This window comes from Corvus cornix, chromosome Z (genome assembly GCF_000738735.6).
Source record: "Corvus cornix cornix isolate S_Up_H32 chromosome Z, ASM73873v5, whole genome shotgun sequence".
NCBI lineage: Eukaryota > Metazoa > Chordata > Aves > Passeriformes > Corvidae > Corvus > Corvus cornix.
In genome coordinates this window covers 75,604,587-75,626,815 of record NC_046357.1, presented here as the reverse complement: position 1 = coordinate 75,626,815, position 22,229 = coordinate 75,604,587, and the positions used below count along the sequence as shown (strand labels likewise).

At 48.7% G+C, this 22,229-nt stretch overlaps 1 protein-coding gene across 1 annotated transcript in view; it reads right to left on the bottom strand.

Annotated features, from left to right (window-relative positions):
- The window catches only part of PAX5 (paired box 5), a 151,992-nt gene extending 129,763 nt beyond the window's left edge, over window positions 1–22,229 (bottom strand). The window contains exons 1-3 of the mRNA XM_039567595.1: window positions 22,134–22,229; window positions 475–662; window positions 84–185 (exon numbers count right to left, since the gene is read on the bottom strand). Of these exons, the coding sequence (XP_039423529.1) occupies window positions 84–185; window positions 475–662; window positions 22,134–22,229 (386 nt within the window). The remainder of the gene's footprint in view (window positions 1–83; window positions 186–474; window positions 663–22,133) is intronic.

Sequence of the window (22,229 nt, the reverse complement as noted above, 5' to 3'; positions counted from 1 at the left end):
CGGCTCCGAAATCGAGGCCGACTGTGACCTCTCTCTCTTTTGCTTCCCTTCCCACCAACCTCTCTTCGCTCTCATTGTCTTACACAGAAAGAGCCTCGCCGGAGCTTTCCACGGGCTCGCCGCGAAACACGACCTGCCGCGCCACCCGCCGCGCCACCCGCCGCTCCCGGATAGGGGGTTCTTCCCTGGGGGAGGTGCCCCCACAGAAGCAGCGCAAATGCACGGCAGAACCCTAGTCCCGTCTCGTCCCTTCAAGCGCTTGCCTCGCCTCGCTTTCCCCGGCCGAGCCGGCCTCGGCAACGAGAGCAGCCCGGGAGCGCTCCTCTGACCTCACGCAGGGAAAAGAACGAAAAACATTTTGTGGTCCTAAAAACAGTCCGTGGGCTCCCCCTCCCCTCCCGCCGCTCGACCCGGCCTGACAGAGAGCATGGGGAGGCGGCGGCGGAACCGCGGGGGGGGCCGGCCAGGCCCCACGCGTGTGCCAGCGCGGCCGTGGCTGCGGAGACGCGCGGGCACCGACCCGCGTGGGCCCGCGGGGTGAGCAGCTCTGCGGGGTGCGGAGCTCTGCGGGCTGGGGGACAGAGAGCCGTCCCCAGCCACGGTGCCGCGTGCCGGGACCGCACGGACTCCCCAAATCCTGCTCGGCCATCTCCGCTGCCGCGCTAACGAAAACAACGCGGGGGCTTCAGCGGGGAGGGGGCCTCCTCGCCCCCTGCCAACAGAGGAGGGCTGGGACCCGCTCTGCTCTCCGCTCGGTGTCCCCCGGGGCGCGGCTGAGGGACCCCATCGCGCCCTAGCACCGACCCCCGCGGTGCCGTGACCGGGCGTGGGATTTAAGGCCCGGTGCGAGAACCGGCGCTTCACGGACGCCTAGAAGAAGCCGCTGCTGTCTCCACGCAGGGGCAGTGCCTCGGGAGCTGGCAGGGTTGGGGGCTGCCAGGATCCCCCCAGGACGGTCCCTGGAAAATGCCTCCACTCTCAGCAGAGCAGCATCTGAGGGGACAGAGAGTCCTGCCATGGCAGAAATCCCCGGGGAAGGGGGTCTCGAGGCCAGACCACCTCAATGCTGCGGCTGCAGCCGAGGGCCCCCGACCTTGGCACGTCCCGGACTACGCTTTGGAGTGATGGTGTGCTTTCTGCACAAAGAAGGGTAAAACGACAGTGAAGAGAGAAGAAACGTGGCACAGCAGAAATCTGGGTTTGGAGTTTTCCAAGGACAGTGGTTACCTGCCCTCACTGAAGAGAGGAGATCACGAACCCGGGCCAACTTTTTGTCGTTTTATATCTGATGCATAACGTTAGGACGTGAAGTGTTGCCCTCCCACCCTACAACGCTCACATTCGTCCTACAACGCCCGAGACTGCGCGGGGCTTGGCCTAACGCCTGTCGCCCAACGCATCTGGAGCGGCCGGAGCAGAGCGCCTCGCTTCCCCAGGTACTGGCCTGCGCTGCTCCTAGGACTGTCTCCTCTCCCCGTATTTTAGGGGGTTGAAGGGGCACAGGATTGCAGGGAGCATCCAAAGACCTGCACCACCTTTACAGTTATCTGCATTTTCTCATATTTCTGTAAAACACATCGACACCAAACACGGGAGAGGGGGAGAGCTGCTACAAATTCTACCAATTCAATCCTCTTTTGCAGCATTCGGGGAAAGGGGGGGGAGGGGGGGAGAAGGGAAGGTGCGGCGCAGGGTGTTACTGATTTGGAAATAGCCGGTGTTCCTCTGCAGCACTACAGACTCTTTTTCCTCCGATGTCTGTCGTTTTGAATTCAAGGCAGAGGAAATGTATCAGCGATCCTGGCCCAGTGTGTCACCAGAGAAAAAAGTCAGCTCTGAGATGGGGATGCTAATTAGACTAAAGGAATTTAAAAGGTGTTAGGTGGGCAGTCCTGTGAAGTTGAGAGCCTTAGGTAGTATACTCGAATATCCTCAATGATCTTTAGAGAGCCATCACAAAAAGAGGTTTGAAAGAGGAGAGCAGGGATTGGAGGCATCCCGTCAGCACTGGTCCACACGGAGGAAGTGCGCTGTCCCCCCAGACGATGATCTCAGAGATAGAGATGAGCACGGGGAGATGCTGACCGTCCTGTCAGTGCTCCATCCCCCTGCCCTGTCTAGTCAGTACAGAGAGAAGCCAGAGCCGAGGTGGCCCAGCTGACAAAAGCAGCAGGTTTTATTTTTGAGAGCATGAAAGGAGGGCAGGAAATGCTGAGAGACTTCTCTTTTTCAGCCGATATTCATAACTATTTTTCTTTCCCCTCACCTAACACTAACTTCTGTCTCAGATGTGTTGCCAGTTGCCAGGCATCCTTGTCAGTGTATTCCCAGGGGTCTTTCTCTGGTGTATTCCGCAGAGAGAGTCACTGCCAGCACAATGACCGGGTGAAATGCTTTTCTAAAAGACCTGCACGGAGCTTTTCTGTCTGGCACCGGGAGGGCTGCTCCCCTTGCTGGCCCCTAGGACTCTTTTTCTCCAGTCTGCAACAATAATGACTGGGGTCTGCCTGGTTTTGGTTATAAACCTGTGTCGAAGCAGAAGGCTATCCTAGTTTATCATAGCATGAATAGCCCAAACCTGTTTCGTCAGCCTAGTGCAGAAGGTCTCAGGGCCACAATGAACACTTCGGTCTCCTCTGTCGGTCACTTTCACTGATCTCGAGTGTGGTTACTTTGATAGTTAAAAAGACACGGTTTTAAGAGTCAATGTTGCAGAACCGTTTGCCTGGTCAAATGCTTACGTGCACAGCTGAAAATGAGCCAGGATCCAAGGGAGGCCAAGCCACACCAGACACTGGCTTCTACCTCTTCCTGAGAACTCTGTGAGAAACCCCACTGTATCCTCCGAGATTACTGCAGTGATGTGGTAGAGCTAGGGCCTGGCCTCCCAGGAGCACAGCAGGATGCTTGACCCATCAGAGGGCCAAGCAGCTCGGGCTTCCCCGGCCTCTGCATAACGGCCAGTCGTTCAAACCCGGGGCAAGAGCATGACACAAGGCACCATCTGCAGCAGAGCTGGAGCCCTGCGGCCCATGGGGCATCCTGGCAGCTCCTTGAGAGGAAATGTGCTTGTTCAGATGTAGTGGTAGCAGTGGGATGCGGGCTGCTCGTGTGACCAGGATGCACAGCGGAGGAAAGAGACACCCTGAGGCGCTCTGGGGTGTCTGCAGATACAGAGCAGCCGGGCCAGGGGAAGTGGGGAGAAGGGCCAAATTGCTGATCTCTTTGCTAGACAGAAGGTACCATGGAATGCCTAGGGACTACAGAGGTCTGGGCAGAGCACAGAGCAGGAATTGAATCATTGCAGCTGTATGTCAGGGACCTCCTGAAATAGCACCCTTGAAGTCCACCCTTTGTCACCATGCTGGGACTTTGACAATGGCCCTGGGTGCCTGGCAAGTGAGATGCCCGGAGGGGCAGGTTGTCACCTCACTTCTGCATCAAGCACAACAGAGATTCTGCCTATGGGCCGCTGTGATCAGTGGAACAGCTTCCTGAGTTGTAAGCCTGGCTTCCTACAGCCTAAATGCATCCTCCCATGGACGTTTTAAGAGGAGGGGCCCATTATGGCTATGTTGCAAAGTAAACAAACCAATAATTAGTTGGGTTTGGGGGTTTTTATGGGGGCTCTAGCTGGAAATAGTCGACTCCACTACACAAAGTTTGCTTTTCCAGTCTCTCTTGAGAAATTTAAGAACAGAAATTTCACCTCAAGTTCATCCTGTGCTGTAACTTTTGTGTTATGTGCTATTAAAATGTTGAAAAAGGTCAAATTGATTCCTTTGCTTTTGAGAATTGCTGGGAGAAGATGTAGATTGGAAGACACAAATTTATATCACTGAATAGACACCAAGAAGAAAATTCAGTGTATTAAGTGAGTCCATTGCTAGACATAAAAGTGTTCAGAAAGCGCAAGCAGAAGACAGGATGTTAAAGAATCTAAGGCATTCTCGGGGCTCAAAAGCAGACATACTCAGTGTATTAGCTGTTACCTTTCCTAGATTAGGTTTCCTGTTATTAAACTGATACCCCTCTACTGATTGTAGAAAAAAGGATGGTGGGTTACAGCCTCCAAACACGTAATTAACTCTAATCAAATAAGTGGAGAAGATCAGAAACTGGGTAGCTTCACAGTCCAACGCAGTCCAGAATCTTTCCAGACTGGGTGTTTAATGCCTACAGAATCACAGTAGAATATTCTCCTGATCCTCCTTAGTTAACCAGAGGCTGATTGTTAAGTAAGCACATCTCTTTGTTGACATGCTGCCACACACACAACTAGATGCCACTGTAAATCCCAGCTGCCAAAGGATTTTTCATCCTAACATATTTTGCTTCCAAAGAGATTTCAAATTTCCACTTGAGTACTTACCACAAACCTCGTATCAGCTGCTTTAGATAGGTGTTTTAACCATCACCTTTCAGTGGCTTGAAGAAAGGTTTCCATCCATGGTTTTAGGAACCATGCCCATAGATGCAAGGACATGTAAATATGTATTTGATCATGCTATTCACCAGGGCCTTTGTGCATCAACTGCTAGATGTCCACAGCAGGTATTCAAAGAAGAAGTACATGAAAGAGGGATGTAAATGTTTTTACATTTTCAACCCCCCAGGGCACACTGCTACAGCCCAGGGTAGAAGCCCCATTAGACAAACGGTCTGGGAATGGTTTGGGCTGCATAGGGGGGATGCACACCCTGGGATGCTGGATTCATCACTAAAATGGGTTTTGTGATAAGGAACTGGGGCAGCAAAGACTTCCTAATAGCATTTTGCTAGATTTTCTTAATGTGGGCCAGAAGCAACCAGGGTGTTCATCTCACTACTGTGGACAATCGAATGTCCCTTAGACAGGAGGCTGTCCTGTGCAATAGCTCCCCGAACTGGCCCATGAGCACAGATCCTGCTGGAAGGGGCGTGTGGCTGGAAGGGATAGTATGGGATCATGTGGGTGGGGACCAGGACCAGAAAGGTGAGGCAGGGATGCCTGGGAAGGGATGTCTGACATCAGCGACATGTTGTGCAGGGCTGTGGCAGAGCAGCTCACAGGGGCAGCCAGGGGATTTCCCACACAGCACCTGCAGCCGGGCTCACTCAGATGCCAGGAAGGAGCAGATGACAGCCGGGCATGCACAGAGGTCACATATTCCGGTTGTGATGCTCAGGCTTTCCATCACCACATCATCCTCAGATGCAGCTAGAATGGTCTCTGACAGAGGAAATGGCCAAATCATGACAGTGGGGTAGGCCCTGTGAATAGCATCATCATTGAGGTGACTCCACAATGTCTGTTCAGTGCCAGACTGGCAAGCTTTTCCACTGCAACACCACCTCTGCTCAGCACCAGCACATTTCTGGGGACCATTTCTTCTGTTTTGCATCCTGCCAGGATACTCAAAGTCTCAGCCAGACCCCTCCTCCTTGCTGGTCATCTCCCACCCCTGTTGAAATTTGCTGCTTGCCCATCAGGCTGTTCTGTTGCACGGCACTGCTTGGCAGGGCACTGCTCTGCCTACCACAAGGCTCAGAAAAATATCTGTTACCCAATGATAAAGAAGAATAAAAAAGGAAAAGAAGCATTTGTTATTTGTACTTTATCAGTGATTTTACTTTAACAGATGGGGAAGGTTTCTTGCCTTTTCATGGCAAGAATTAGCTCCCCCTTTTTGCTTCTACAGCATTTCTCTCACCTGTTCCAAAGCTATTAGCCTCTCACACATTGCAATGCAATAAAACAAAGCACTTTCTTCCTCTGAAAATGCTTCTGGGTACTATTTGAACCCACTGGGCCTTAAAGAATATCCAATGTGGCAGCAACAGCTTCTAGAGGGCCCAAATCCTGCTGTGTCCTGGCATCTCTCCTCCCTCCACCTTCGTTGCTTGCAAAACTGGGAGCTCCACCCCTCCCGTGGTACACAAAGCACACCACACACCCCCACACCACACCATACACATGAGCATGTGAACAACATTTGCATGGAATTACACACTGAATTTCTCCATGGAATTCGTCCAACAAAGGCCCCGCAAGATGATGGTAGATGCAGGGTGTGCAGGGTGTGAGTCACTCTTATTGGTCCTGCTACATACAGCAACAGGTCAGGGTGTTTTCAGTTCTTGCATTCCTTTGAGAATAACTACCACACAAGATTGTTTTTCTCCTCTCCTTAGGTATTTTTGGTGTAATTTCTCTTTCTTTATTTGCATTCAGTCTGATTCTGCAGGGGTGGCAGCTGTGTTTGGAGCAGATGACAAAGAGCTCTGCTGTTTCTCATCACACTGTAAATGGTCATTAGCTGGGGACTTTAAGAACAATGCAAAAATCTGTTTCATTAACTCCCAATTCTGCTTACCTCCAATTATATAACTCTATGAAAATTACCAAGTCTGAAATATAAAAATGGTTTCTTGTAATTGAAAGCTTTTTTAGGAAAATTTTGAAATCAATAAGAAGAAAATTAAAAAGGAGTGGTTTGATAACGCTTACCCTGTTTGCTCAATATATAGCTGTAACTACCATGAAAAGCCATTTACTTCATGATATGTTCTGCAGGAAAGAATACTGAGCAGATCTGGAGAGGCACTTTAGACAAGGGCGTGATATAAAAGGACAAGGGGGAATGGCTTCCCACTGACAGAGGGAAGGGTTAGATGGGATATTGGGAAGAAATTGTTCTCTGTGAGGATGGAGAGGCCCTGATACAGGTTGCCCAGAGAAGCTGTGGTTGCCCTATCCCTTGAAGTTTTCAAGGCCTTGTTGGATGGGGCTTGGAGCAACCTGGTGCAATGGAAGGTGTCCCTGCCCATGGCAGGGTGTGGAACTGGATGGTTCTCAAGGTCACTCCCAATCAAAACTGCTTTATGATTCCATGATGCTCCCTGGAGAGTGCTCTGTCATTGCCCTCTCAGCTGCTCAAACTGGAAGAAAAGACTCAATTCCACCACCTCTCTTTCTCAGTCTCAGAAATTTGTTTGAACTGTGGCTTCAAGGATGAAACAGTGTCCAAAAAATGCCCAGGTGTGTTCCTCTCTGCATGGCTTATGGCAGCCTCATGACATAGGAGAGACTGTGAAGATAAACCCTCGTATTTAGCATCACTAAAGCGGAACAAAACACTCTTTAGGGGAATTTCCTCACTGCTTTTACAGCTCTGCTCTGATATTTACTTCACTCATTAGTGCTGCTATTTTAGTTTTGTCTCTACTTCTTGCCCTGAGGGGTATGAATTATTTTGAGTATTGTGACCAATCTGGGGGGAGTTTTTCAAAAGTTTTGCAGCAAGGCACATGGGACGTCACAAAACACTTGTTTCCCAAAGGACAATGCCAGTTGCCCAGCTGGAAGACCCCCTCTGGAAACTCCAAGTGTGACAAAGATCTTGCTTTTTGATAGGGCTGCCTTTCTCTCTTCCCCTCCCTGCCCCTTGGAGTTCCCAAAGAAATCACAGAGAACCCACAGTCCAACTGCACCCACACCACAGGACAGGTGGAACTCATCACCATGGTGAAGGAAGATGTTCTGGTCTGGTCAGGAGGGCTGTGAGCCCAGCTGGGTCTGTGCAGAGCACGGGTGATTAGTGGGTGCTTCCCCATCTCTCTGTCTCACTGTCTGGTCCAGCAGAGAGGACAACAGGCAAGCTGCCACAGTGACACTCTTCAAAAGTAGGTCTGTCTCAGCCTGAGAAAGGAAGTATGGTTGTACCGGATGAACAGTGAGAGAAATTACAAGAAGAAAAATGAATTCAGTCTGGAAAAATAGGCTCTAGCATGGAAGAGGGTGTTGGTGGGCATTTGGGGTAGAGGGCAGGGTTATATGTGTGCTAAGATCTGCCAGGTCTATACGATCGGGGCAAGAAGATTCCAGGATGAACTAGATGATGAGCAAGGCAAAGATCAGAAACTCTCCATTGCTGTTGCTTCACCCTTTTGTCTCGAATCATGACACAGTTTTTGCTAAAAGCCCTGCCACTTTGGTTCCTGTAAGGCTCCTCAGGCTGCCAGCTCTCTGTGGACAGAGCAAGGCATTTCACATTGGCAGCACTGCAGAGGAAAAGATTCAAGTGGCAGCTTTTGGGCATGCAAAGCTCACAGCAGGTAAGGAAGCTCCATGCTATAAGGAAAAACTGGCTTTTGTTAACTACACTACAATCCTGTGACTGGTGACTCAACAGTTCTGACTGCTGAGGGTTCTTTCTAGTGCCTTATCTGCAGGAGTGACACTTAGGCATGGCAGCAGTTTTGATGACTGCCATGACTAGGGATTTCAGGAAGGAGCACAGGCATCCTAGAGGACAGAGCAAGCCCAGCCTGTGTATGCCTATCCCCTGCATCAGTCAGCCCCCAGGCTGGCACTGCCTGTATCAAGGTGAGGGGAGCAGACCCACCTTGTGCACTATCATTGCCTCAACAGCAAGGATATTATGTGCCCCAGAGAGATAGAATACAAGTGGGGCAGCTTGGGCCCCCTTTCCTCCCAATCCTCCTCAAATCCACACTGACTAACAAAGGTCATCAGTGCCGCAGGAACTAGAGGTCTCAGCCACAGCCTGGCTTCCTGGCGCTCTGGCAGCCATGCAAGCTTCACCAATAAAGACACCATACAAACACACTCCTTCTCCTGCTCCTAATATTGTGGGTTGTTTTTTTTTCCAGAAGAATACCACTAGCAGGCTTTCTCCACCCATCCAAGTGTTCTTAAGAAGCAGTCATGGTGAGATAGCAGACCTGAAATGCAGATCCTTGTCCTGTACAGGTAAGCCACCCGGCTCTCATACTAATTAATTATATGAACACGGTGAATCCTGCCTTGCAGCTGGATGAAATTCAATCTAACAACTTCATTTTCTCTGGTTCAATACCGGCATTTTAAAATAGAAAATCTAACTGTATACTTCAGTCTTTAATCCAGCGTTCAGGATGGAGACCTGAAGTTTGAAAACCACACAGAGAAAAAAAATAAGGACTTTTCTACTTGCTGTATTTGCTATTTGAATATTGCAAATGATTTTAAAAACAGAGTTGTACATGTATATCAGATATCATTTGGAGTAATGAGTGTATTTTTCTAATTTTCCCAATGCCAACCTAACAACCCATTTCCAATATCATGCATAATAATTAATTTGTTTTCTGTATAGTAATAAGATTAACAACTTCACATTTACACGGGGTACTGAGTTATGTTCAAATAAAATAAGTTCTAATGAGAAAAATTGGAAGTGGCAGCAAATCAATGTTCCACTCAGCAATCCAAGTTTATGTGTGTTTGTCTATCTTTCCTGCATGATTTTTGTCAAAGTTCCACTGTAAACAAGATAATTTCTTTCATGTTGAGTTAGCCTGGGTAAATATGTTTAATGAACAACAAATACATTGTAAACATTGAAATAAATCTAAATACCTTAGAAAACATCCTGGAAGCTATAGGGTGATTCAGCAGACAGTATGCTAAATAGGAGGCTGCACTGTGTGAACTCCCCATGGAGAGAAAGCATGGCATGGTTTCAAGCTAATTTTTAAATGCTTTATTTTAAAAGATCTGCCCATGTAACATGCATCTCTGAAAGTAGCTTCCTTTTGTCAGTCGGACTGGGAAATTTGCTTTCTTTTCAGTAAATTATTGAAACAGTAGCCAAAACCAGTGAATTCTAACTAAGCAGGACAAAGACTAGGGAGATTTGTAGTTTTTTCTGGAAATGGATATTCATGGAAGAGACAGTGCTCCAATACTCTGCAGTGGCTGTCTGAACCTAAACCTCCAGGATTTGTCCTAACAGCCCTTTTTCCAGGACTCCCGCTTAAGCCCACATCTCCCAGACACTTCAGTAACGAGATGATGGACACACTGCTGCAAAACACAGGAATGAGCCATTTTCCCTGGATATTATGTACTAACATTGAGGGCACCTGCCAGTACCAAAGGTCTCTACTGCCTTTCACATCCAAGGAAGCTGAGCTCTGCCCACTGCGATATGGGTCAGCACGTACCTGTAAATCCCCTGCACAACTGAAGCCCCCTACTACCAGGCAAAGCCCGGACCTCTTCCCAGGGCAAGTGGGCCAAAGCAAGGCCAGCCATGGTGCCAGAGCATCTCCAGCACAGCTCTGAGGATGGTCCAGCCCAAATTGCCAGATGGAGAGTGGTGAAAACGAAGCAGCTATTAATAACTTGTTTGTATAGTTTCCGGTACACTCGTTCCCTTGCCTAATTATAGGTGACTCAAGGTTCACTGCCCAACTGCATGGCCATCACTTCCCACAATATCTTCAGTTGCTGACACCTTCACCCAATTATAAGAGTTTGGGCTGAAATTTTCCACATCATGTATATGACTCAGACTATGGTTTGCCTTTTGGGGTTTCTGTTTGCTTGTCTGCTTGTTTTAGAAAAAGCTTTGATTAAAAGTAGTAATTTCTCAATGACATAACAATCACAGAATCATAGAATATCCTAAGTTGGAAGGGACCCACAAGGTTCATCAAAGTCCAACTCCTGACAATCACTGGTGGAGTCCTAAGAAAATTTTTTTCACAGTAAGTTTGTTTCAGGACACTACTTTGATCCTTTTTGCCATGAGAACTTCACATTTTTGGGCTCAGGGACTCCTCCAGGTGACACATCTACCTTTCCCCACAGAAAGCTGTACATGCTTGAGGACATTGTGAACTGCTGCTTCCTGTATCATCTGTGGACATTGGACAACTGCCTGTTCAAACCATCAGATTCCCACATACATTGAGCAGCATCTTGTCTTCCTCCCACCTCCTACTTCTCCCCAGCCCAGCTGTGTGTTAGCTTCATAAGGTCAGTGAGGAGTGTGTTTCAGCCTGGTCTGAATGGGCAACCCTTTAGCCTAGGCTTTGGCCTCCCAGGGAAGGAAGCAAGGTTCACTGGCCAAGAGAATTTAGATCCTTCCCTAAACATGGGACTGTCATAATCTAAACACATAGTGAAGCCTGTCTGCCCACTGACAAGCAACCCATCTGTCTCTCTCCACCACAGGAACAGCCTAAGAGGTTTTCAGAGACGTTTCTTATCTACTATGTGTGGGAACTTCACCTAAACAGATGCAATATTTGCTTCCTCCACCTTATCCTAGAATCATAGAATAATTTAGGTTGAAAAAGACCCTTAAGACCACTGAGGAGAGAAAACTACCCCCCTCACCTTGCTCCAGCACTGCTGTGTGAAACCCTGCCACTTGTGCTCTTCCCGATCACCCTGCTCCTATTGCATGCCATACCTGGACAGGCTTGGTCACCTTGAAGAGATCAGCAATTTTTGCTAATTCTGTTGCTGAAATAAGTAGCAGCTCAACTGGACGCTCAACAGGATGTTGAGCTAGTTCTCTATGTTTGCAGTGGAATTAGCTAAAATTGCAATGTTTAAAAATAGCTCCGCATACATCATCATGACCATGACGTTCTTGTACTGGCAGAGGTCTTTACCACCCTGCTTCCCATCAGCTCAGGAGTGATGGCAGACCTGTGCCACCAATACCTCCCGCCAGAGCAGCAGCCATCACAGGCTAGCTTTCCATTGCCCTGGCAAAGGGCAGAGAGCTTTGCCTCCCCAGTGATATGCTGCCCTGAGCCTACTTTGCCTAGGCTTATTATGTCCTTTCGCAGGAGACATGGTGTTCTGCTCCTGCGGGGTCCCCAGGGATGTGCTTCTCCAGTCTCTATAACAGAGACCAACTACCCCAAGGTAGACACAAGTGGACACCTCACAGACCAGCTCTCCCGTGGATGCATCGCCACCTCAGGAGGCTTCTCTCTGCCCAGCAAACACAATTGCACGTCAGCTTTTCTTGTTCATAAGCACCATAGACACTGTGAACCCAGAGATCTTTGGCGGCAAGGGCCAGAGGCTGTGCCTAAATAGTGGTGTCTAGACATGCCAACATGGGCTGTCCCTCCCACAGCTCTGCAGCGATGGGCAGGAGTTCTCCTAGAAGGCATCTGAACAGCCTAAGGCAGGAGGAATGCGGCCAGGCTGAGGCTAACTGGACACTGTAAACAACACAATTCCTTTTCTGTTTGTCCTCCAGAAGGGAAAAGTGAAGGAAGAGGCAGTGGGCTGAGTGGTGGCCTCGTGGCTAATGTTGCTGTGTCTGTCCTAATAGCTGTCGGCACTGGCAGTGCACCAGCTGTCACACTCATATGTCACACAGCTCAGCTTGGGCTGCTCTTGGTGCTTTTGCCCCTGCATTGGCTGCACACTCTGTGTTAACCCTCCTTACTGCCAGCCTTGCATGAGACACCTGGGGCCTGGCCCTGTCCCCAGCCAGCTGCCCTCAAAGGCCATTCAGATCAACCATGGCTCCACAAATGCCATGGGGAGCAGTGGCATTTTCAGGTTGCTGCAGGGGTCAGGCCCCACGGACCATGGGCTGTGGCACAGCAGGGGCGAGTGGGTTTGTTCGGGTGTCTCTGTCTGAGTTGTTATTCCACCTGGGGCTGCAGACCATATAGCCCCTGGGGGTCGTCAGTCCTGAACATGCACAGGAATGGTATCAGAAGAGAGGAGAACCTGAGAGCTCACTTTGCCTTCCTGAACTCCCAGCATCACTCTCCTGGTCTATCCATCCTTGGAGCAAGAGAAGCAGCCTCTGGTAGGATCTTCTTCCCATACACAAGCGCTGCAAAGACCACCAAGAAGAAGCACAGTACTGGGAGCAGGTTTGGGGAGTCGCATGGATTGGGGCATGTGGCTTACATTACCAGCCTGAGAAGAGTGTGCTTCACTCCCCGGGTGCTGCCTGATCTGGTCTTGGTGTTCTGCAGGACCTCCAACTTGCAGCCCCTACATCACCACCCCTCTGATTACTGCCAGTTCTTGGCAGAGGCTGTGGCATCCACCAAGGGTGGGAGGGCTGGTCAGGGTCCATCCTCCCACAGCCACAGCTCCTGGCCTAGCCAGGGCCCAGGGCTGAAGTGCGGGATGATGTAGAGTTCAGGAAAGAGAAGAGGGGTTCACCTTGCTGCAGAAGCAACTATACAGTAAGCTGGAAAACTAGCTGGGCTGGATTTAACTGGAAATTCTCGTGCACCACAGGAAGATCATCTGGACTACAAAAACTAAACCTACACCTAGCAGGAGTGAGACCTCTGGGGATTCATTCCTGTAGATGAATTAATGATATTTGTCTCAGATTTGTGACAGAACGGGATAAAATCTCTGCTGATGTTCTTCCCAAAGTGAGAGCAATGTGAACAATTGTGAACCCCTGGAAGAGAGGCAGTGAAAGAGCTTGGTGTTTCTCACCCAAGAGTGAGAAACAAAGCTGAGACACAGTCAGAGTGACCCTGGGGCTGGCAGCACAGACCCTCTCCCTACACGGGGCACACAGCAAGGGGAAGAGGGAAGAATTGGGTGAAGAGATCTTCTGAAGTGAGACCATGCAGACACCTCATGTACTGCTGCGGGAGGACGGATGGGCGGTGCCACGGAAGCAGAGGGGTTGTGCTGCCTCTGTGTCACCCGGATGGGTCCCATCCCACCCCTCCCACCCAGGCCAGACAGGGATCGGGGGAAGGCATGCAGGGAGGAGCCACACTGGGTGTCAAGGGAGGAGCCACACTGGGTGTAAAGGGCTGAAAACTTTGTGGTTCCAGGTTGCATGGGCTGCCTGAGTTGTCCAAGAAGTTGAAAGTACTATCTATAAGCACCTTCTTGGAGAGAAGAAATTTGACAGAGGGGGCTGCTGCTCAGTGTGGCAGGCACACTTAGAGCATGACCCAGCATCTGGAGCATTTCGGGCCAAGCTTAAGTCAGTGTGAAGCAGAAGTCTGTTCCATGGGCACCCAGCAGGAACAGTCCATTTCCCACCAAAGGCTGTGGTTGCCACATGCCTCAGGTTGCCTGTGCACATCTCCCAACATCTCACAGCAGGGAGCCATGCTCCAAGGCTTCCTGGAAAGTTTGTTCTGCAAGCACTTAAAATTTCATCATCTGAGACAGAAAACTTGTGGGAAATGCAATATTAGACAAGACCAAAGTCTTGGAGGTAAAATAACCAGACAGGAATATCCTGCAGCTGTGTTTGCTAGTAAGGGTATTTACCAGCCTGAAGTCATTGCTCCTTCCCATTGCCTCAAACTCTACCCTCCCAGTAAATGGAGAGACAGGGACCATGTCTCCAGCTGGCACAGACTGACTCTGCTCCAGATCTGTGCTAATACCCTTGTTTACAAATGGCCTGACACACTCTTGATGCTAACAAGTAAATAGAAGCCTGCGGTTCGATTTACTATGCAATTACACTTGCAAAATAAGAAGGAAAAATAAGCTTGTATTAAGCACTGATACGCACATTTTATTCAAGCACAAGTGGCATATGACAATGTGGATTTGCCCTTTGAGATGTCAGAGTTTAATGAAGTAGGAGAAATCCTGCAGAGAGTAGCACAGGACTTAGATTTCTCCTTATGAGGATTAACTTCATGTCCCTGTTTAGAAAAACAAACATTTTCTGCAGTAAATGAAAGTTGTCCTCCAGCTCAGAATAGCCTTCTACCATCACTGCCAGATTACTTTGTCCTCTGCTGGCCTGTTCCTGACAATGCACATATTTGTAGATGGACCTGCAAGCCCTTGGGTCACCTGCAACCCCTGAGGTCCTGGCAGTGACAGATCTCTGCATGCGTAAGGTCCAGACTTTCTTTCTCAGACAAAGTAATATACACTCATATCTCCATCTTTTTCTGGTGAAGAAGACCTGCAGCCTTGGGGAGTGCACTGGAGGGTAGCCTGTCATTGTATAGTGGATCACTGTATCTCATGCTCACAGTGAAAGGCTGTCCTGCCTGTTGTTTTCTGGACAAAATGTGCAAGACGATGATTTTGCCACAGCCTCAGGGCACTGCTTAAGCATCACTGAAACTACTTGGCTTTGGTTCATTTCTCAGCAGAGACTCATTTAGATACTCCATATTAGACTGTCTTTAGCAGCAGAACAGAGGTACTGCATGCAGATCATCCTTCTCTGGTCTTGATGCCCTCAAGGGCAGGTACCCCCAAAGGTACAGTATCTGCACGAAGGGCTCTGTAGCTGGATGCAGCCCAGTGAGCCCCACAGACTTGATGGAAATCATCCAGCTGGAAAACTTGTTGCTGCATTTCACAGTCAGACTGATGTTCAGGCCAGAAGCTGAGCAGAGGAAGAGAAACATTCATTCTGGAGGAAACAGTGACTTTCCTGGAACAACAACTCTTCAGGCTTCCATGAGACTTCCCTTGGAAGTCCCTGCTCAACACCTAATTTCAGAAATTAAGGATTCAGAAAGTCCTACAGAAAGTGAAAAATATTCCATCACCTTCCAAATAAACAGGTGAGCTATGGCAGGTGATATGCACCTGGGAGTGGTGAACATCCCATACTGAAGGTTCTTTTCTGTCAGCACAAGAGACCACAGCAGACTTTCCACTGACTGTGACAGATTTTGGATGAGGACTGCAGACAATCTCAGACCCCATGAACTAGAGCCCCTGCAGCCCCTGCCCCCATGCCCTTGCAGCAGTTGCATGCCCTGTCACCAGCCATTTGGTTGCAAAGGTGGGAATTTAGTAGTATAATAAATGGTCACTTCATAAATCAGTCTTAAAAGTCTTCTACTATTGTGTTGTGTCTGTGTCTTGAACCCTGTTTCCAAATTTGCTCCTGAACCATCTCCAGGAATAAATTCTGTGCTGAAAACCAAGCCTAACTGCCAACATATATGTTCATGCTAGTGAACTTTTAGTGAGAATGTTATCAATCAGCAGTTTCTCCAATAACTAATGGAACACAGTCTGAAGATCTATTCCCTATAATCCTATCTGCCTCACTCACCTTATACTCACTGTATTAATCCCAGTTTTCCCCATCACATCTCTGGCTTTCTGTGCAACCTCCTCTTCCCTTCAACTTCCATGTCCCCAGCAGCGACCATTTCACAGCTCCTGTTTCCCCATCACCCTTCAACAGCACCACTAACCCTCCTGCAGCCCTGATAACAGCACTATGCAAGAAGCAACATGTGTTCTGGCTGGTCCCAGGCCACCTCTGAGCCAGGAGGCCACAGAGACCCTTGCTGACCCCATTCTGGACCCTTGTGCCCAGTGAAGACATGAACCTGCCTCTCTCTTCTCTGTATAGATATTGTTTTTCATGAAAACACTGACTATTGGGTTTGCATGGCCAAACTTTGGTAGTGGGGGGGTTACAGGGGTGGCTTTTGTGAGGAGCTGCTAGAAGCTTCCACTGTGCCAAGCAGAGCCAATCCTTGGCAGATGAAAAGATAGATATGCCACTGGTCAATGCTGGGCTGATCAGAAATGGTAGAACACCTCTGTGATAAGAAGGAGAAGGAGAAGGAGAAGGAGAAGGAGAAGGAGAAGGAGAAGGAGAAGGAGAAGGAGAAGGAGAAGGAGAAGGAGAAGGAGAAGGAGAAGGAGAAGGAGAAGGAGAAGGAGAAGGAGAAGGAGAAGGAGAAGGAGAAGGAGAAGGAGAAGAGAGGAGAGGGAGAGGGAGAGGGAGAGGGAGAGGGAGAGGGAGGAGGAGGAGGAGGAGGAGGAGGAGGAGGAAGGAGAAGGAGAAGGAGAAGGAGAAGGAGAAGGAGAAGGAGAAGGAGAAGGAGAAGGAGAAGGAGAAGGAGAGGGAGAGGGAGAGGGAGAGGGAGAGGGAGAGGGAGGAGGAGGAGGAGGAGGAGGAGGAGGAGAAGGAGAAGGAGAAGGAGAAGGAGAAGGAGAAGGAGAAGGAGAAGGAGAAGGAGAAGGAGAAGGAGAAGGAGAAGGAGAAGGAGAAGGAGAAGGAGAAGGAGAAGGAGAAGGAGAAGGAGAAGGAGGTGGTTATTGCACAGTTGGACTTACAGCCAGAGAAGAGCACGGTGATAATATGTGAAGCAAACTCTGCAGACACCAAAGTCAGTGAAGAAGGATGGGGGAGTGTGCCAGTTTGGATAAATTTGGAGGAAAATATCCTCTGATAGAAGGCAGGTTACAACCAGCCCTCCCCCACCAGGTTTGGGAAAATGAAATTTTCCTCAGAGGAAAGCGAAAGAGATAAAAACTATTTATTTTACAAACACACAATAAAAAGGATAATGATGCTAAATAATAAAACCTCTCACTGTGGAGAGAAACCTGGGAAAATTTCAGAGTCCTTCCATAGGTCTCTCTCCCCCTCCTTGGAGCTGGGTCATGGGCCCATCTCTGGGCCTCGGTGAAGAACTCTCCCGAGGTGTTCTGATGTTGAAACAGTCCAAAAAAAGAAGAAGAGAAAAAACCAAAGTCTCAGAAAAACAAAAGTTCAACTCTCTGTCTCCCTCTGGATAAAAAAAAGGCTGAAATCTGGCTGAAGAGCAAGCAGGGTGCTTCCTCCCGCTCCTATTGCTGCCGCAGGACGCAGAGGAGAGTGTATATCTCTGTGTCCTTGAACAAACTGCTTTAAAAAGTTTTGCTCAGTTTTTTTTTCTCTTCTCCTTCTCAGGCTCAGTTTAAATGCACAGAGAGGCACAAAATTAATTTCCAGGCATAAAGCAGCAATAGGGGGTACACATCATAAAGTCACCCCAAGATACTCCAGGCGCAGGAGCTGAGACTCCTCTGCAGCCCATGGTGAAGACCAAGGTGAGGTAACTGTGCTCCTGCAGCCAGTGGAGGTTCATGGGGATGCAGAGATCTACGTGCAGCCCATGGAGGAGACCAAGGTGGATGCCTGAAAGGTGGTTTTGACCACATAGGAGGCCTGTGGAGAGAGGAGCCCTCACTGGAGCAACCTCTCCTTGAAGGACTGCACTCCAGGGAAGAGTGACTCACTCTGCAGCAGTCTGGGAAAGACTGCTGCCCGTGGGACGGACTCATATTGCAGCAGTTTGCGGAGATCAGTGGCTCATGAGATGGATTTACGTTGGAGAAGTCATGGATATCTATGTCTTGTGGGAGGGCCCCCATGCTGGAGCAGGGGAAGGACTCCTCTCCCTGAGCAGCGGGAGAAACAACATGTGATTGAACTGACCATAACCACCATTCCCATCTCCCTGCACTGCTGGTGGAGGAGGTAGAGCTGGGAAGGACGGTGGGGTGGAGAGGGGTGTTATGAAGATTTTATTTTACTTCTCATTGTCCTGCTCTGATTTTGTTAGTAATAAATTCAATTATTATCTCCACTTCTAGTCTGTTTTGACGGTGACAGTGTTTGTTGAGTGATCTCTCACAGTCCTTCTCTCAACTCATGAGCCCTTTGTTATATTTCTTCTCCCCTGCTGCAGATGAAAAGAGAGGCTTTTGTGGGTGCCAAGCATCCAGCCACGGTCAACCCACTACAACTTGTGAACAAAATTCACTCAAGTTCCTCACCACTCTAGTGCACCTGACTGAGTTGATGGCTTGTACAGCACAAGCTTCTGGTAGGGTGAAAAGCAAGACAGGAAGAGGAGCAAGCAAGGACTGATGACACAGTTGCATAACTCATTGTTTAGGGAAATTCAGCTAAAAGTAGTCCATGGGCTGGTTTTGGGTTTACATGAAGAGAAATCAGACCTTTGGCCTCTCTCCTGATTTGACTACAAACTAGAAATCTGGGGGAGTGGGATTGTACCCTGCCAAAGCTCATGGACTCTAGACACACTTCCAGGCATGGTGAGCAGAGATCTAGGATACACCTCCGCACAGCCTTAAGGACTGTTTGGACAAACTCTCAGAACTCCAGCAGGAAGGTCCATCATGCAGAAACCAACATACTCTTGCTCCAACATTCTGCCTACCAGAGAATGGGGTCACAGGATAATTCAGGTGCAAGGGACCTCAAGAACTCTCTAGACAATCCTCTAATCCCTTGCTCACAGAGGGACCAGCTACGAGACCAGCTCAGCATGCTCTGCTCTTTACTCATTCTGTTCTTGGGAGCGCCTAACGATGGGGACTGCACCATACTGGTCACATTTAGCACCAATATTCGGTGCTGCTGCAGTGCAAGTCCTTGTGACCAGCTGAGAGCAGAGGGTGGAGCAGATGATTTAGTTTCAAGCAGGTGACTTTCGTCCTCTTCCTTATGTATTTGTGATCAAACCAACCAAATCAAGCAATCTGGAGTCCTGGGTGGATCCTCTGTCATGCCCTTCCTCTTCTCTCTCCAAGTACATTATATTTAGGCATAATCATCCTCCCATAAGGCTCTGCCATTCTTACATTTTAATTAACACAGAATAACAAACTTGTAAACTCTGAGCACATTTGATTCGGAACGTGTTGATGTATTTGGCACCAGAAAGTGGGCCACTGATTATATTCCCTCTATGCATCTGGTCTTGTTCACTTTCTGCTGCCCTGCCAGGAGCACAGGTGCTAAAAATTGAACACTATTGCTCTGGATTAATATGTCTGAATGCATATATTTATATGCATTCAGTGCACAATGTCTTAAACTTATCTTTCACCTTCTGATAGTGCTATTAAGCAGGATTATTACTTTTTAAGGTTGTGGCTTTTCCCAACCCCCCAAAAGGAATGAAGTCTTCCAAACAGATCCATGTGTAAGTGAAAGGATGAAACAGAGAATTTAATCATAATGCTTGTGCACTTTCAGACTGACATCTGTACATTAAGAATATGTAAAAGTACCAATTTCATGCTCTGACAGCTTATTTCACATTGATGGGGGATAATGGGGAAAATGCCATGGGAATGCCAAATGTCAAAGCATTACATAATGCAAAGCATGTGCACACTGTCTCTTGGGCCACCACTGGTGGCTCCTTAAGGGAAATCTTCCAGTAAAAGAGAGAGACTGGGCCCTGCCAAAAGAAAATGGAAATCACGAGGTCAAAGCTAAGAACTATTGGCAGTGCAGCATCAAGTCGTCAAGCACAGTCTTTTCTGTCTTTTTGCTTCTGTCAAAGACTAAATTCACATACATTCATTTCAGAGGCTGAAGATAAGCCCAAAATTGTTTCCCGTGGAGGATCTGATCATTCCTACCACCACCACCCTCTTTTAAATAACTTATTTTCAGAAATTGTAGCTGTTCAGAAGGGTAGCCTCTCCCCTTAATCCAAGGACCTCAGCCCAGGGACAGCAGCAGAAGTGTTGTTCTCTAGCAGAGGCTGTCTCAGGAGTTAGTGGAGCACAGGACAATTTTCTCCTCTCTTTATCAGAGGAGTGATGTTGCACGTTTTGCCCCTAAAATCCTGGGGATTCTTACTGAATGGAATAGGGAGAGAGGGAGAACACTGTCACAATTATTTTGCTCATTTACTGAGAAAATTAAAGTGACTGAGGAAAGGAAATACTTTCTCTGACAAGGGTCAATATGTTGTCCAGCAACCGTGCCATACCCAATGGCATCGTCTGTGCTTTGATCCAGTGCCTGGGCAGTTACCTGCTCTGCCAGAGAAGGCAGGTGGGCACAAAGGACACACTGCAGTGACGCCAGTGCACAGCATTCCTTGGTACCCTAACCTGTGTCCCTGTCACCCTCTACAGACACTCATTGCTACTCCCCTACACAGCTCCATCTTTCCTCTCTTTTCTCCATCTCCCTCTGCTTCCCAGCTGCCTCCCACTCCCTGTGGCTCTTTCCCAGGTTCCTATCTGCCCGTGCCCTTGGCTCTCTGCCCAATTACACCCTGGTTCTCCTGACTGTCAGCTTTTGTGGCTCTGACTTCACAGAGTCCTTCCCCTCCCTCAACCTGTGCCCCCCACTCCCCACATGTTCTTCTGGTCCTCCATTGACTCATGCGGCTGAAACTGTAATTAACAAGCTTTGAAGCACTGTAGAGCTGGCTCTAAGGAGCTAAATAATTACACTCCCTCCTCTCTCCCGCTGCTCGGTTTGAAGCAGCAAAGTGGAGCACTGGGAAGAGGAGGAGCAGATCAGGTGGGGGGTGGGAATTTAATTAACTTCTGAAGTGCTCCTGTTCCTGCCGCAGACAGCTGAGGATGATGATGGGCTGTAGCTCAGGAGGTTGCACATGTCCAAACATCTTGTGGTGACTGATGTCCCTATGGTCTGTGCCTATTCCCAGTGGCTTTGGGAGCTGCACATCACTTCCACACTATTACGAAGGAAGGCCCTGTCAGGGCACAGCACCTGAGTTCTGCCAGGGTTAAGCACTGATGATTTTCAAACCATTTCAGTGTAAAGTCCATTTAAAGCACCAATTCTGTGACATGGGCAAGGCAGTTTGCTGATGATGAAATGAGAGGCAAATTGGGAAAATGTTACCTGCAGAGGCAAATGTCAGCCATCTCCTCCCTGTCCTGGTTCAGGTGATCCTCATCTCATGGCCCGCCTCTGCCCTGCCTCTCCCTGCCTTCTTGCCCCAGCATTTCCTGAACCGTTTCAGCCTTCCTGCAGCTGCCACCCTTCTGGTTTCAGTTCTGTATAAGGCCAGTGCAGAGAATACTGCCTGCTCCTGCCCAGTAGAGTGGGGTAGGTCCATCTTTGAGCTTCAAGGAGGTTGAGTGGTTCATCACCTCAAAGTTTACCCCTTTTACTGGATCAGGACAGATGAAAAGGGGGTTTACGTGCCCAGACACAACACAAAGAAACACCATCAGATGCAGCTTCCAGATGAAAACAATATGATTGTCAGGAAACAGCCTATGCAGGTCAAAGACAACTTCCCTGGGCACAGGTAACCAGAAGGAAGTACAGCCCACTTGATTCAACAAATCCAGGTAAAAGAAGTGTTTGACGAGATTGCAAAATTAGGCTGTCAAAAAGAAGATCATTGCCCACACAGCTTTAATTAACCTCTTTGCATGCCTACATTCTTCAGTTATATCCTCATGTTGCTCCAAAGTGGAAGAAACATCACACAATGTTCCCACCATGGCCAAGAGTTCTGTGATTTTCCTAAGAAACACTCTTGGACAGGGTGTCACCTTCCAGCTGTGAATTCTCCAAGGAATGTCAGGTGAAGCTGCATCTCTCATAAGCTGTTTCACCTCACAGGGTTGGTGTCTAGTAAAGTTAGAGGCAACAGGAGCCAGCACTCTGACAGAGATGCTTTATTAATGTGTAATACTGCTCAGGCTTATTCTGGATTCTTTCGTGCTGTTTCCCATAGCATTTAGAAACACGCTTTGGAAAGAATCAAACGGAAGTCATCATTTTGGGATCCTTTCTGATGGCTCTTGGCCTCACCGTCAGAGCCACCGAGAGTACCCCGATGCCGGCAGCAGAGCGGAGGCTGAAGACTCCTCCAGTGAGCAGCAGCAGGCTAGCAGAAAGGCTGCGCAT